Here is an 18098-nt window from a genome sequence, read left to right on the forward strand (position 1 = left end):
CACACTCATTTACCATATCTATTCACCTTCTTTTTGGCCTACCACACCTCCTCCCACCTTCAAACTTGCTTTGAGGTACCATTTTTAGCATTAAATTTACACCTATTCTCCCCTAATATCCATACCATCTAAACACACACTCTTCAACTCTGGCATGTACAGACTTCCCTAGTCTGCATCTTTCATGAACCACATTATTCCTTCTATTCACTCTCCTCAATCCACACACATTCCTCTATAGCCCATCTCCACTCTTGTTACTCTTGACTTTTCATTTTCATGCCATACCCTAATCTCACATCCGTATGTTAGAGTAGGCACTAAAAACTCTTTCATGTATGCCTCTTGCAGCCACCACACTCAGACCTCTGCTTCTTATCAATGTTTTTGTAGCATCAACCACTTTCCTTCCCTGTGGCACTATGCTTTCTGCTGTGCATTTACCTCTCTTTATCTATCACTGCACCCACGTATTTATACTTTTTCACCAAATCATCTCTCCAATCACTGTAACATCTCAACAGGAGTCACCTCTCTCAACAACCATCACTTTACCCATACCTACATTTGCTTTCAAGAAGCTAAGCTTACAGGCATCTACAAAATTCTGCATTTCAGTCTACTAAGTTCTTGCCTGCTAATGATGATATATATATAAGTACACACGGGGACACTACACACCCGTCTCACTCAAATATATATTTACAACATACAAGAAGTTCTCATTATAAGTGGGGATGAGTTCTAAAACAGGACTTTTTTTTTTTTTTTTTTTTTATACATTCATAACTGAGCAGAACTGACGATCAGCTTAATGGGTAAAAATGGTACTTTTAACATGCAATTTTTCTATCTTACAAATAGACATATCCTACAGCAAAAAATATAGCCATATATACACATATATACTGGTTTCATTTTTAAAGGCTCCAACGTGCTTGCATGCGTCGGACTTGGTCACCTAATGGCGGCTCTCCATGCTGCACGATCTGTTGCAGCCTCCCTGTTCAGTCCCTTAACCCCTTAACCGTGGGGCACCACTTTCGTGATGCTTGGGAGCAAGGGATCATACCGCGGGGCGTCGCTTTTGTGATTCTGTGTTATTTTGAATTCACCCAGGCTTCCAAGTGGGGGCTTGTATCATCTATCAGTACTGCCAATGTCCAACACTAGTCAGCACTCCTAATCTCATCTGTACTCCCATCCATTGTTGACAATTTAGCCATTTCTCCCTGTTCTTGACTCCCCTCCCTACCCCCCCTCCATTACCCTATCCTCTAGCCTGCCCGGCCGTGTTACGCTAAGTAAATCTTCTCTGGAATTTTTCACTGATTTCATCCATTGAAATAAGCCCTATGCCCTATTCTTATACCAAATAATATATACAAGAAAGAAATAAGGTAAGTGAGAGTGCCATACACCTGGAATTGGCTAATTATCACCTGACAACACCTCACATGCACTCGTTTGCTAATTTTCGCTGTTTTTTTCCCCTTGAAATATGCCGTATAATCTATTTTCGTAATAAATATACATGTAAGGAGGGAAGGGAGAAGCCTAAGTGATATTTACATTCACCTGGAACTACCTAATTTATAATGTATTGTCTAGATTTCCTGCCAATCATTTCAGTGCTATACATAGCTGTTTCAAGAGCTAACATTGGTAGCACTGAATATCCCCTAAGTAGGCCTCTACCCGGGCCCTCCCTTATCAGTTTACTCTCATCTTCCAAAGTAGAGGTACGTCTGTTTCTTCTTGCTGCCTTCAGGGACTTTTTCACCCCCATGCAAAGGGTCCTGTGACATTTACCCCCTACTAAACCTCATGTGGAAAGAGGTAAAGGGCTGACAATTGATAAAAGAGTGACTACGATCTTTCTATTGAGTAAAACAGTGCAAGTGGAATTGTTAATAATGTGTAAATAATGTGTAACAGCAAGTGAAAATAATGAATGTAAATATACGTGAACAATGGAAAATAGTTTTATAAGTTACTTCAAGTGACAGTGCATAACACAGTGTAAATAAAATAGAAATGTAAATAACGTAAATAAAATAGAGAACGTAAATAGAAATGTAAATGAGTAGTATTATAAGAATACGAGTATATACCCTAGGAGTAATGAAAGTGAAAGTTTCACTCTAGCATGTCTGAATACTATGAGTTATGAGAGTGAAGATGAAAGTGACATTCACTCTCAATGCTAGTATACAGGACGAGAAAGTGAATGCTACGTATTTTACTGAAAGAAATTGAATCCCTACAGTGACAATAAACTAATACTACTGAAGGAAACTTATGGATAAAGACTGTAGATATAAGTGTTATATAGTAATAGAAATATAAAGTGTGAGGGGTTTTATGAATAATAAATGACAGAGTACCAAGAGCAAACTAGTGCAAGTGCGACGGTCAGACGCGCTCGTAATTTTCATTGCCTTCACAGTGGCTTTTTTTTTGGAGTATGGATCCCAAACTACTTGAAAATCATAGAGCAGTGTTTATAGCGTTAATATCTGGCTGTGGTAATCATATTACGGGTTGTCGGGAAGTGTAAAGTGGAGACTTCGTTACCCAACCTCAGAGGTCTCCACAAGTCCTACGGTAACTGACAAAGGCTCAACAAACATTCCAGGAGAAAGCTGAAGGTATGTGCCATAAGTATATGTAATTTTAATATTCTAGGACTAATAACTGATTTTTGGCAAATATTTTTTGAGAGTCTGTCGGAGCCCGAATAATCCCGTGGCACACGCAAAACATCGGTAAACATGCCCGCGGTGTAGGGGTTAACCCTTAGGCCACCCTTACTGACCTCATCTCATGTCTTTCTTGGTCTACCCCTCATAACCCCACCCCCAGTATTAACACCTCTCACCTTCTGCACCCAATTATCATCCCCCATCCTCTCCACATGTCCAAACCATCTCAATCTACCTCTCCTCATCACAACACCAATACACTCCAGTCCCATCCTACCTCTCAACTCTTCCATTGTAAACTCAGCCCCTCCAGGCCTTGGACGCAGGGACTCACTGCACATCCACCTACTCATTGTCATTTCTGTACGTCTGAGCCGGCGAATATCTTCCTCCTTCACTGCCCAGGTCTTACTACCATACAGCATTACACTCCTAACACATGCTGCATATAATGACCCCTTAGCACGCAGGGAGAGTCCTCTCAACGTCAGGAGAGGCAAGAGCTCCCTGAACTTCTTCCAACCACTTCTCACCCTAGCCACAGAGCTAGCTCCAGCCCCACCTCCAGCACACAACATGTCTCCCAAATAACAAAACTCTTCCACACACTCAAGAGATTCACCAGCAAGTTCAATCCTTTCACGTCTGACAATCTCCACCTGCTCACACCGACACGCCTGACACATAAAATCAGCATTATCTCGCAGTCTACCTCTGATACCACTACATCTCTTATGCACCCATTTATCACACACACCGCACAAGATGGAATTACATCCCACGCCCTTGTGGCAAACTGCACAAGGCCACTCTCCCCATGAGGAGCATAGGAGCCTGGGGCTAGGCAGTTGGTCCTGACATTCAAGATGAGAGTGACCAACCTCACTCATATATATATATATATATATATATATATATATATATATATACATATATATATATAATATATACATACATACATATATATATATATATATATACTGTATATATATACATATATATATATATATATATATATAAAGGCCTCTGTGGTACAGTGGTAGAGTGTGCTTTACGCACGCTGGTGAGCGCGGGTTCGCCTCCCGTCAGAGTTGTAAAAACTTTGGGAAGCATTCACCGAGCCACTTGCTACTTTGATGGACACAAGGGGTGCTGTGGTTGAACCAGTGTCGCATACTAGTATGCTTGCACCCAATTAGCTTAAGGCGAGCCAATTACACTTGGTTCACAGACTACACACATATCCAAAGCCTCTACAACACTACAATCACACTCACAGGCACTTGTCACCCTACATACAGTCTCTACCAGACAGCCTAAGCCACTAGGTAGAGATACATTGGCTGTATCATCCCTGCTTCGGTAGAGATAGGCCAGTCCTGCAGTGGACCTCAATGGCTGATGATGATGATATATATATATATATACAGTTTATATATTTATATATATATGGTATATATATATAGATAGATAGATAAATATAGATAGATAGATATAGATATAGATATGTAAATACAGTAAACCCTCGATATGATGAACTAATTGGGGGGTGAAGAGTGGGGCACTATATCCAATAGTTCGCTATAGCCGAGGGTCGGTATTATCTGAGGGATTACCGAACCTAGGTCACTATATCCGGGGAATCATTCGGTCCTACGTGAGCAACCACAACCTAAACATACTCTGTGAAGTTTTACGTGGAGAATTCAATGGCTTATGTAGTTATACATGTAAATACAATACTGTATGAAGTTGTACATAAAAATATAATACAGTGCCTATAATAGGAATACACTCGACCCTCGATTTCCCAGACTAAAAGGGGGGGAGACCAGTCTGGGAATCCCAAAAGTCCAGCCCCACACACCATTCCCTGGACTATTACCATACTTTGTCCAAATTCTCCAATATTGTCCGGCAATTATTCCGATATTCTTGACCATTCTGGAATGTAGGCTACCTATACCAACATAACTAACATACACAGTACACAATAACAATGACAAAGTAACAATAGCAATAACTGACACAACAGCAGTATTTTGCTAGCAACAACCATAAGAATGGTTATTCAGACAGCTGTTGACGAGAATGTGGAGGGTATGACAGAAGAACATCAGAAAGCTGAGGAAAATGAGGAAAATGAACAAGGAATGGAACAGCGCAAGGTAAGCCAACCACTCATCAGATGACCAAGATACAAACACGCAATCATTGAATGTGATCTCGATCTTGGACTGAATTGGCAATTGTAATGGGAAAATATTTTAATCTTTATCACCATATATATTGGTAGGTGGTGGCGACCATCATCCACTCACTTGATGTAGTGCTGCCTCCTTCCTCCTTAGCCTTTATCATTCTTTTTCTGTGCCTGCCATCCTCTCTTCCTATTTCTCCCATCTTTCCTGTCAGTTCTCATTGCTTTTCTTTCCTTTACAGGTAGCTTTACATTAAGTGACAAACCAAATGCTTTCCTGTAAGCCAAGAAACCATTTACAATGCTGGGTGGTAACCATATAACCAAATCCTACATGTCAACATGTGGGTTGGTGGAGGGTTAGTGCCCCTCCCTGTTAAACAAATAACTCAAAGTCAATGGCCACCCCTTATGGGATTATGGCGTCTGGAAATAGCTAGCTAGCTAGCGATCTTGGAGCGAATCGGCAATTTTAATTGGAAAATATTTTAGTCTTTATCACCATATAGGTTTGCACACCTAATTATTTGAAAGTCAGTCAAAAATTTGTGCTTAATTTAATTATTAATAGAAAATCAGGATTCGAAGCTAAACTTTCTTAAAGTTGGCAGAAGTGTTTTGTCTCTAGCCTAACAACTCGCCTTGATGGACTTTTGTTTTGTATAAATACAGTGTCAACTTACAAAGCAGACAGATTTTTTGTACTCAAATATTTATGCAAAATAGAAGCCTGTCAAGGCATGCTGATGATCTGAAAGGGAAATATCTGCTAACATATAGTGCATTTTAGCTCTGAAACTTAATTTTTTAAATAAGTTATATTATGTACAATTTTTTAAAGCAGATTTCAGATAATTAGGTGTGTATGAGCCACTGTGGTGAAAAGAATAAAATATTTTCCAGTGAAATGTGCCGATTTGGTATTTAGCACCGAGTTGGGTGAGCTGAGTAGAAGATCCCACTGATTTTGTCCGTAAGAATATATTATTATTTTTTCATTACTTAAGAATTTTACTGTGTCCAAGCCTTTCTTAAATTTTACTGCGTTATGCAATAAACAATTTATAGTGGCATTCGAGAAAGGTAAGAGGCAAATGGGATACTGCCACGAGTCAGAAGGAACTGGCGGGGTGATGTAGGTTGGTGGCCAAGATGCGTTTCATGTAAGAAAATACCTTCTCATGTGCGTTACCAATGGCCCTAATCGAGTCAAAACCTTGCTAAATTTATACTGTGTTGTGCAGCAGACTGGTTATAGTTTTATATGAAAGAATAATGGCCGGACTTTCGTGAGAATCCAGGACTTGTATGGGCATTTGTCAATATTGTCTGGCCTCAGCCCATGTTCAGGAAATCTGAAAACTGGGAAACAGGGGTCCGGGAAATCAAGGATCAAGTGTACAGTATAATGTAGTACTGTTACAGTACACCTACTGTGCCAGGAAGGGATGCTGTTGAAATACACTTACTGTGCAAGGAAGGGAGGCTGTTGTCATTGTGGGCTGATTCGCAAACATCCTCCGCATTTAGTGACCTTTGTTCGCAAAATCCAGGGGAAGTTCGGTCGCGATTTGGCCATTTGTTTTATATAGATGGTAAGATGCTAGGTGCTGTCAAGAGTTTTTATGATGGTAGTGAAGCATGTGTAAGGGTTAATGGGCATCTAAGTGAATGGTTCACGATCGGTGTGGAAGTGCGACAGGGTTGTGTAATGTCCCCATGGCTGTTCAATATATATATGGATGGGGTGATGAGAAAAGTAAAAACACGAGTAATGGAGAGAGGGATGGCATTGATAATGAATCGTGATAGATGGAATATCTCAAATATGTTGTATGCTGATGATGCAGTACTGCTTGCAAGTTCCGGACAAGAACTTGGTAGGCTAGTGCAGAGTTTTGCTGATGTCTGTGAGCATTGTGCCTTGAGAGCAAATGTAGAGAAGAGTAAAGTGATGGTTATTGAGAGAGAAGGTGACTCCCAATGTGATGTCACAGTGAATGGAGAGAGACTGGAATTGGTGAGAGAGTTCAAATACTTGGGTACAGTGATAGAAAAGAGAGAAAAATGTGCAAACAAAGTGGAAAGTAGAGTGACACAGGGAAGAAAAGTAGCTGGTGCAATGAAGGTCTTGATAAGAAACAGAGGCTTGAGTGTTGCAGCTGCATGAGGCTTACATGAGGGAGTGTTAGTGCCAACTTTAACATATAGGTGTGAGACTATGGTGTGGCATGAAAATGAAAAGTCAAGAGTATAAGCAGTGGAGATGGGACTGCTGAGGAATGTATATGGAGTACAGAGGGTGGATACGATACGAAATACTGTGATTCGTGAAAGGTGTGGAATGAGGAAGTCGGTGGACACCAGAATCGAAGAGAGTGTCCTGCGAGGGTATGGTCACGTGGAAAGAATGGGTAACAATAGAGTGGTGAAAAAAGTATACCTGAGCGAATTTGAAGGAGGGAGGAGGCGAGGTAGGCCAAGGAGAAGGTGGAGAGATATGGCGGATGAGCGTTTGAGGAAGAGAGGTTTGGAAGTCGATGAGGCTAGGGAACTGACAAGAGATCGAGCTGGCTGGATGAATATTGTGAGGAGAAGTGCATGATCAGGGATTTTGGCACCCCTTGTGAGCATGGCATCGTCCGGATTGACTCAATCGGATACATTTGTGTGAAGCTGCAGAATGTGGTGAATGTTTTTGGTGTATCCAGTAGAGTGAGGATTCCGGGAGCTTGAATGATGAGTAAATGGAAGCGTGGCCTATTTTGGATTGGGCAAGTTTGTGCTGTCTGGACATTGCTATTCCTCACCCTGCCTTTGGGTGGGAAAGAAGGTCCGGATGATGATGATGATGATATAATATATATATATATATATATATATATATATATATATATATATATATATATATATGTATATATATATATAGATATTTATTTATATATATATATATATATATATATATATATATATATATATCCATCCATCATCCAATCCTACACTGCCCCATGAGGAGCATAGAAGCCCGGGGCTAGGCACTTGGTTCTGACATTTAAGATGAGAGTGACCAACCTCACTCATCCCTGAGTGGCATTACATGAGCAATAAACCCCAATCACCCCTTGGAAATAAACCTTCACCGGATCAATCCGACTGGAGCACAATAATTACCCACTAAACCACCAGGCGCCAAAATTTGGTTATATGGTTACCACTCAGCGTAGTAAATGGTTTCCTGGTGTACAGGAAACCATTGGCTTGCCACTCAGTGTACAGTCACCCACAGGCAGAAGGCAGAGGAAAGAATGAAGGAATGAAAGACAGAAGAGGGAGTGTAAAGCCACCTATATATATATATATATATATATATATATATATATACAGTAATGCCTTTATTATCCGGACGCCCAATATCCGGACACCCCACTACCCGAACATTTTGGGTCTGAGCCTTCAGAACCCAAAATGACCAAAAATCAAACACCCCCCCCCCAAATCAGATTTTTTTTTCCCCATCCGTAATTTGAACTTGGCGCGCAGTGCCGAACAGCTGTGTTTACGCATGGCTGCCAGCCCCCTGCTGTTTCTCCCCTCCCCAGTTACCACCTAACTATCATCGTGAGTAGATGCTCATCGCAATAGATGCCGCACGTGCTCGTTTTTGTGAATAAACAGTGAATACGCTGAAATTCCTCGCCACTAGACCAAATGGGAATTTACATTGTGCAGTGTTAAGAAATCTGAATTTAGTGTGCAAAAGATTAAGTGTGGAGTGCAAACTGGCAGTTGAAACTGGCGTGGCGCAATTAAGAACAGAATGTGCAGTGTTAAACGATTATAACATAGTGCAAAGAATTAAGTGCAGCATAACACTGGATTACTGTACATGCTTCAAGAACATTTTCACCACTGCCAGAGCCTTAGAGGAGGCAGCCACGGACATGCTGTAAGTACCCTGTACACTGCTAAATATTTTCCATACTCACTTCTACTTCCTCATTCTCTGGTTCCTTTCCATTTACTTTATGCTTTATATCCCTTATTTGTGTGAACACAGTCTTAACCCCTACACCGCGGGCATGTTTACCAATGTTTTGCGTGTGCCGCGGAGCTATTCGGGCTCCGACACACTCTCAAAAAATATTTGCCAAAAATCAGTTATTAGTCCTAGAATATTAAAATTACATATGCTTATGGCACATACCTTCAGCTTTCTCCTGGAATGTTTGTTGAGCCTTCGTCGGTTACCGTAGGACTTGTGGAGACCTCTGAAGTTGGGTAATGAAGTCTCCACTTTACACTTCCCGACAACCCGTAATATGATTACCACAGCCAGATATTAGCACTATAAACTCTACTCTATGATTTTCAAGTAGTTTGGGATCCATACTCCAAAAAGAAAAAAACTGTGAAAGCAATGAAAATTACAAGCGCGTCTGACCGTTGCACTTGCGCTAGTTCGCTCTTGGTACTCTGTCATTTATTATTCATAAAACCCCTCACACTTTATATTTGTTACTATATAACACTTATATATATCTACAGTCTTTATCCATAAGTTTCCTTCAGTAGTATTAGTTTATTGTCACTGTAGGGATTCAATTTCTTTCAGTAAAATACGTAGCATTCACTTTCTCGTCCTGTATACTAGCACTGAGAGTGAATGTCACTTTCAATTTCCCTCTCGTAACTCATAGTATTCAGACATGCTAGAGTGAAACTTTCACTTTCATTACTCCTAGGGTATATACTCGTATTCTTATACTACTACTCATTTACATTTCTATTTACGTTCTCTATTTTATTTACGTTATTTACATTTCTATTTTATTTACACTGTGTTATGCACTGTCACTTGAAGTAACTTATAAAACTATTTTCCCCTGTTCATGTATATTTACATTCATTACTTTCACTTGCTGTTTACACATTATTTACAATTCCACTTGCACTGTTTTACTCAATACAAATATCGTAGTTACTCTTTTATCAATTGTCAGCCCTTTACCTCTTTCTACACAAGGATTAGTAGGGGGTAAAGGTCACAGGGCCCTTTGCATGGGGGTGAAAAGGCCCTGAAGCTAGCAAGAGCGAACAGACGTACCCTCACACTGGAAGATGAGAGTGAACTGATAAGGGTGGGCCGGGGTGGAGGCCTACCTAGGGAAAGCAGTACTGCCAACGTTCAGCCTCTTGACAGCTATTTATAGCAAAGAAATGATTGGCAGGAAATCTAGACAATACATTATAAATTAGGTAGTTCCAGGTGGATGTAAATATCACTTAGGCTTCTCCCTTCCCTCCTTATCGTTTCGTTTCGTTTTTAAAGGCTCCAACATGCTTGCATGTGTCGGCCTTGGTCACCTAATGGCGGCTCTCCATGCTGCACGATCCATTGCAGCCTCCCTGTTCAGTCCCTTAACCCTAAGGTCACAGTTAATGACCTCGTCCCATGTCTTTCTCGGTCTACCCCTCATAACCCCACCCCCAATATTAACACTTCTCACCTTCCTCACCCAACTATCATCCCCCATCCTCTCCACATGTCCAAACCACCTCAATCTACCTCTCCTCATCACAACACCAATACACTCCAGTCCCATCCTACCTCTCAACTCTTATATGTATATTTATTATGAAAATAGATTATACGGCATATTTCAAGGGGAAATAAACAGCGAAAATTAGCGAACGAGTGCAAGTGAAGTGTTTTCAGGTGATAATTAGCCAATTCCAGGTGTATGGCACTCTCACTTACCTTATTTCTTTCTTGTATATATTATTTGGTATAAGAATAGGGCATAGGGCTTATTTCAATGGATGAAATCAGTGAAAAATTCCAGAGAAGATTTACTTAGCGTAGCACGGCCAGGCAGGCGAGAGGATAGGGTAATGGAGGGGGGGTAGGGAGGGGAGTCAAGAACGGGGAGAAATGGCTAAATTGTCAACAATGGATGGGAGTACAGATGAGATTAGGAGTGCTGACTAGTGTTGGACATTGGCAGTACTGATAGATGATACAAGCCCCCACTTGGAAGCCCGGGTGAATTCCAAATAACACAGAATCACAAAAGCAACGCCCCGCGGTATGATCCCTTGCTCCCAAGTGTCATGAAAGTGACGCCCCGCGGTTAAGGGGTTAAATAGTGATATGCAAGTCCAGTAAGGAGTTATTTAGGTGTCTTTCAAAGTTAGGCTGGTGTCCATAAGTACCAGTTCAGGAGGCAGGGTCCCAGTATCCAGACAAACCCACTTCCTGGACATGCCTTTGGCTGTATTACATTGGATATTGGGAATATTACAATATATATATATATATATATATATATATATACATATATATATCTACAGTAAATCCTCAATGTAACGAATTGTGATATTGCGAATTTGGGATATAAAGAACACCCAAATCGCGACCGAACTTCCCCCGGATTTTGTGAACAAAGGTCACTAAATGCGGGGGAAGTTCACGAATCAGCCCAAGATGACAACAGCATCCCTTCCTGGCACAGTAAGTGTACTTCAACAGCATCCCTTCCTGGCACAGTAAGTGTACTGCAACAGCACCACATTATACTGTACTGTATTCTTATTGTATGTATTGTATTTATATGTACAACTTCATACAGTATTGTATTTACATGTACAACTTCAGAAACCATTAAATTCTCCATGTAAAACTTCATAGAGTTACTTTAGGTTATGACTGAGCACGTGAGACCGAATGACTCCCCTAATTATTAGCGAACTGAGTTCAGTAATCCCTCGGAAAGACTGACCCCTCGTATATAACGAACTTTTAGATATGGCAAACAACCCCTCCCCCCAATTAGTTCGTTATATCAAGAGTTTACTGTATATAAATATATATATATACATATATATATATATATATATATATATATATATATATATATATATATGGTATACATGTATATATATTAGAGAAAACGAGGTCTTGCTGTACTAAATAATTCTAGCTAAGGAAGAATTTTTGGGACAACTCTGTAAACAAAGCGGGCAAATTACTTGTTCTGAACATATTAAATTTTACCTCTTTTATCTGTGCTGATATCAGGCGTGTGGTTTGGACTTGGAGTTTGAGGTGGCGAGGAATACTGTGATGAAGAAGGAGAAGAATCTGATGACCGAGTACAAGATTTCCCTTGGTTATGTCCTTTGTGACATCCTTTGTTGAACCCTCGAGAGCTGTTGCTACAACTGCTGCTGCTGCTGCTGCTACTGCTACTGCTTCCCCCTCTACTGCCAGAGTTTCCAGGGGTGCCAGCGTGAGGCACAGCTTTCATTTTGCCAATATTACCAGTACCAACTGCTGGCAGATGTGACATATAAAGTGCTCTATGTGGATGCTGCGCAGCATAAGTGCCAGGTGGTACATATCCAGGAGCACTTCCGGGGCCACCAGGAAAAGGGTAAATGTAAGTTTGAGGATACTGACCTGGTGACACAATGGGATACAATCCCCCATTACTAGGTGGAGGAACACCTATATTTCCAGATGAAGTGTACACAGCCATACTACCGCCTGAGGTGTATATTGGCAATGTCACATTCCCGCCAGATGGTTGGGGAAAGGTCATGCTTACAGAACTTGCATAATTTGCTATGCTATGAGGTGTTGATGCAGCAGTAGTGATGATATTTGAATTGTTTTTTCCACCAACCCCACAGTTACTGGCATAATATGTCTGAAAGAGAAAGTGAAACAATAAATATAAGGCAACTGCAAGTGGTGAGTGCAAACACAATTGTTACAGTATGCTGTTTGCAAAAGTTCACACAAATTAAGGCTGAGGAACATGAATGCACCTATAACGTGTATTGGGCATATTCTGATAATTCAACAGGTTGGCGAGACAATTAAAAAATCCACATGAAATGTACTTCAACTTACATGCAATCCTTCACTCTATCTATCTTTATCCAGAAAATATTCTTTGCATTTTTTCTTGCATTCCCAGTCTGTCCCCTCCTTCACTTATCATGCACTTCACTGTTGTATATCTGTTTTGTTATTTTTATATTCTCAAGATATTCTTATGCGACCAAAGCAATGAAATGTACACTCAAACCTCCATTTAAGGAATTTCGGATTTAATGGACTCCATATACAACCTGACTAACGGACAAGACCATTCAAAAATTATACGTAATGTCTGGGTTATACACATTAATATGTTTCTTTATACAGTACCCGTAAAATAATATTCATAATCATAAATTAGATAAGTGAAACAATCACTATATTTCATAATATGATTGTCTTTATATGTGGTAAAACAGTGGACATTTTCAAGTAAGGGACAAGTTGATTCCCCATTTAGTCCCTTAAACTGAGGTTTAAGTGTATATTTACCATTATCATCCCGATATCTTTTCTCACACGTGGATGGGATGAGGAGCAATGTATACATGAATTATTTTTAAAGCTCCTCTAGTGATATCTCAAATACCCTATACTTCTTTGTACTGCATGCTTATATATATACATACACACCAGTTCACGCATTCACCTGTCCCTCAAGCTCTCATGAAATGGAAGACTTAAAATAATTTTAAGCAATACTAGACCTCAAAGCAAATGACGATGAATTTTGGATGGCAGCTGCAAATACCCATACACCAAAGAACTTCTGCTATACTAATGATGCCATACTAAACCCCAGCAACAAGAAAGAGTCAGACAATCTATCACTATGCATACATTAGCCGCAAGTCTTTACCAAGCAATATAAAAAAATGTAGTCATAAAAATACTCAGAATGCCAAATGGTAATACACAAACTCTCCTTCTACTTATATAATAATTCTAAGATACTGCATCATCATCATCATCCGGATCTCCTTCCCCATCCTAGGGAAGGGTGAGGAGTAGCAACAGCCACACAGCCCAAATTTGCCCAATCCAATGGGCCATGCTTCCATTCACTCATCATTCAAGTCCCCAGAATCCTGGCTCTATCTGATACGCCAAAAACTTTCACCACACTCTGTAGCTTCACATAAATATATCCGACAGAGTCATTTCGGATACTGTCACGTTAAAACAGGGTGCCAAATTCCTGAGCATGCACTTCTTCTCACAACATTCATCCAGCCAGCTCGATCTCTTGTCAGTCCCCTAGCCTCACTGAGTTCCAAACCTCTCTTCCTCACACCTATCCACCATATCCCTCCACCTTCTCCTTGGCCTACCTCCCCTCCTCCATCCACCAAATTCGCTCAGATATACAGTCATCCCTTAACATCCGCAGTTGTAACATACACGGTTTTGTATATCCACGGATGGCTACAGAAAAAAAAAATTAACTTATTGAACTCTGCTGACAACGTAACATTATCCCAGGCACAGTTCGTGGCTGTTTTGGTAGAGTAATGGCATTATCCAGTGAATGAAATATACTACTCTTCCTTTTGGAGAGAGCTGGGATGAGCACAGTAGTTAGAAGAGGCCATGCACGAGTACACTGTTCATTATTATTAACTTTTAGTGTTCTTGTATTAAACAAAGTAGTTGTTTAGTGTTTTTGTATTTAATTAAGTGGTTGTAAACATGCACACAGGGTTTTTCTTTTGTTATATGAGGAAGTAGGGGATCCAGAGGTGCTTTTAAGGGGGGCAGCATATATCCTTGGATTTTTAACATTCGTGGGTGTCTCTGTTACCTAACCCCCATGGATGTTGAGGGATGACTGTACCTTTTTTGCCACTCTTTTATCATCCATTCTCTCCACATGACCACACCATCTCAGTATAATCTCTTTGATTCTGGTGTCCACAGACTTCCCCACTCTGTATCTTTCATGAACTACACTATCTCGTATCCCATCCACTCTCTGTACTCCACATACATTCCTCAGCAATCCCATCTCCACTGCTCTCATTCTTGACTTTTCATTTTCATCCCACACCACAGTCTCACATTCATATGTTAAAGTTGGTACTAACACTCCTTCATGTAAGCCTCGTGCAGCTGCAACACTTAAGCCTCTGTTTCTTAACAAGGCCTTTATAGCACCATCAACTTTCCTTCCATGTGTCAACCTACTCTCCACTTCTTTTGCACATTTTCCTCTTTTCTATCACTGTACCCAGGTATTTGAACTCTCTCACCAGCTCCAGTCTCTCTCCATTTACTGTAACATAACAATGGGAGTCACCTTCTCTTTCGCTTACCATCACTCTACTCCTCTCCATACTTACGTTCAAGGCATGATGCTCAAAGGCATCAGCAAAACTCTGAACTAGTCTACCATGTTTTTGTCTGGTATTTGCAAGTAGTACTGCATCATCAGCAAACAACAAATTTGAGATATTCCATCCATCTCCATTCATTACCAATGCCATCCCTCTCTCCATTACTCGTGTTCTTACTTCTCTTATCACCCCATCCATATAAATATACAACAACCATGGGGACATGACACAACCTTGTCGCATGCCCACACTGATTGTGAACCATTCACTTAGATGCCCATTTACCTTTGCACATGCCTCACTACTATCATAAAAACTCTTGACAGCACCTAGCACCTTACAATCTACACCATAGATATGCAAAACCTTCCACAATCCTTCTCTGTCAACTTTGTAATATGCTTTTTCCAGATCCACAAATGCCACAAACACCTTATAGTCTTTCTCACAAGCCTTCTCCACTATCTGTCTGACTGCAAATATTTGATCCACACATCCCCTATCACTCCCAAAGCCACCCTGTTCATCGCTCACTAGGACTTCTGATATCTCTTTTACTTTCTCTATAATAATTCTTCCATATACCTTCCCTACAACACTCAATAAACTTATGTCACGATAATTCTTGCACTCACTTCACTCACCTTTATTTTTGTACAGGGGTACAGTTACAGCCTTTTTCCATTCTGCTGGCATTGTTTCACTGATCCATGCCTTCTTACATATCTCCAACAAGCACTTCATTCTGCTCTCTCCACTACACTTAATTATCTCCACATACATCTCATCAACTCCAGCTGCATTCCCATTTTTCAGCCGCTTCACAGTGTTCTTCACCTGTGCAAGTGTCATGCTTCCTGGCACTGCATTCCTTCTCTGCACACCCCCAAAATCATGCTTCCTGGCACTGCATTCCTTCTCTGCACACCCCCAAAACCAATCACGTTAAAGCTGCTTTGCTCTCCCCATTCCCATTCATCAGACTTTCAAAATATTCTTTCCATCTGGTCCTTACTTCATCCTCATCGGTTAATAATCTACCACTTACATCCTTCACACTTTCACATTTCCTTCTGGTGTCACTTCTACATTACTGCACCTCTTTCTAGAATAACTTCCTATTTTCAGAGTACTACAAAAATAAATAAAAGCTTTTAAAGCAGCAGAACCACACTAAATAATGTACATCACCATCACCACCATTATTATCTTGTTACAATCATTATAATCCCAACTTAAATTCATCCCATGCCACTCACAGACACCCAAAAATCTGAGTCAGGCTGCAAAAATACTGATCTGTAAACACATATGTAGCACATCACCACTGAGATACATCAGAGCCTGAAATCCTCATTTTCATCATATATCAGCCTTACATAGCTGTTCCCTTCTCATAATCCCATCTTAATAATTACAAGGACATCACACATCCTTGTCTCACTCCTACACTGATAATGAACCACTCATTTTAACATCCACCTACTCTTACAACAGCTTCTCTACCATCACAGTTCCTTACAGCAAAGGGCCTGATCCAGTACTCTGGAAAAGGGTGGGCATGATTCCTAGCTGAATTACCACAATCCATTTTAACATCATCATCATCGGGACCTCCTTTCCCACCCAAGGGCAGGGTGAGGAGTAGCAATGTCCAGACAGCACAAACTTGCCCAATCCAAATAGGCCACAATTCCATTCACTCATCATTCAAGCCCCCTGAATCCTTGCTCTACTGGATACGCCAAAAACATTCACCACATTCTGCAGCTTCACATAAACGTATCCAGCTAAGACAATCCGGGCACTACCATGATTTTAACAATCAAAATGCACTTTTATTTGTTTTAATCATAAGAATACAAGAACACAGGCATGTGCAAAAAGCTGCATATAATCCTGATCACTGAAGCATGAAGAAAAAAATGTCTGTTTATTATCAGTAATCAATGATTTACTGGGCAGGGAACCTACACCCACCCCTAAATCTGTGCCTGCAGCAATCCTTATCATACACAGTGTACATAAAACCTTTCACAATCCCCCTATATATATCATCATACAGTTCTTCCAGAGCAATTCATCCATCCATCCATCCATCATCCAAGGAGTGTAGAAGCCTGGGGCTAGGCAAGTTGGTCCTGACATTTGAGATGAGAGTGACCAGCCTCACTCATCCCCAAATGGCATTATGTGAGCAATAAATCCCAACCACCCCTTGGATATAAACCTGCACCGGCTCAATCCGACTGAAGCTCCTTAATCACCCACTAAATCACCAGGCGCCATTTATGGTTACCACCCAGCATAGTAAATGGTTTCCTGGTGTACAGGAAACCATTTGGCTTGTCACCCACAGGCAGAAGGAAGAGGAAAGAATGAAGGAAAGAAAGTCAGGAGAGGTTGTGTAAAGACACCCATAGGCAGAAAGAAGAGGAAAGAATGAAGGAAAGAAAGACAGAAGAGGACAGAAGGAGGAGAGGAAATGGCAGACACTCGAGAGCAGCACTACCTCGAGTGAGTGGATGGTGAGCATCCCCACCTACCACAATGCATTTAATGTTATAAATATTTTGAAGTCTTCCTCACATGCTTCCTCCACCACTTGCCTTGTTGTAACTTACTGCAGCCCCAGGCTCATCTGGATATGAACCTGATGGACTGCAGGCTGAAGCTGTCCTTCTGTAGTCCACCATCTCCCTTCTGGTGGATTGGGAGAACTGCATATATCTGACTGACATATCCTGTACCACTCTTAAAAGCCAGCAACTACAGTTCAAAGGCTTTATGGGACGGTGACTGACCTATGACTCTTTAGTTCATTAATTTTAAACTGGTGTTTTTCAACCTTTTACAGCCTATTTTGCAGAGGTCAATGACAGAGCAAGACAATACTGTAACCCTGCATCCTTATCACAGAAATTCTTTGTGACTAACACCATCAAGGGTTAACCTCTAGGTGGAACTCAGAATTC

At 40.8% G+C, this 18098-nt stretch overlaps 1 protein-coding gene across 1 annotated transcript in view; it reads right to left on the reverse strand.

The window, feature by feature from the left end:
- Nucleotides 1-18098, reverse strand: part of LOC145417555 (uncharacterized) — a 70299-nt gene that overhangs the window by 3008 nt on the left and 49193 nt on the right. Inside the window, exons 7-8 of the mRNA XM_080286263.1 lie at nucleotides 16383-16422; nucleotides 11960-12614 (exon numbers count right to left, since the gene is read on the reverse strand). Coding sequence (XP_080142389.1) covers nucleotides 11960-12614; nucleotides 16383-16422 — 695 coding nt within the window. The remainder of the gene's footprint in view (nucleotides 1-11959; nucleotides 12615-16382; nucleotides 16423-18098) is intronic.

This window comes from Coenobita brevimanus, chromosome 110, assembly GCF_032717465.1.
Source record: "Coenobita brevimanus isolate Jiangsu-jjx chromosome 110, ASM3271746v2, whole genome shotgun sequence".
Classification (NCBI taxonomy): Eukaryota; Metazoa; Arthropoda; class Malacostraca; order Decapoda; family Coenobitidae; genus Coenobita; species Coenobita brevimanus.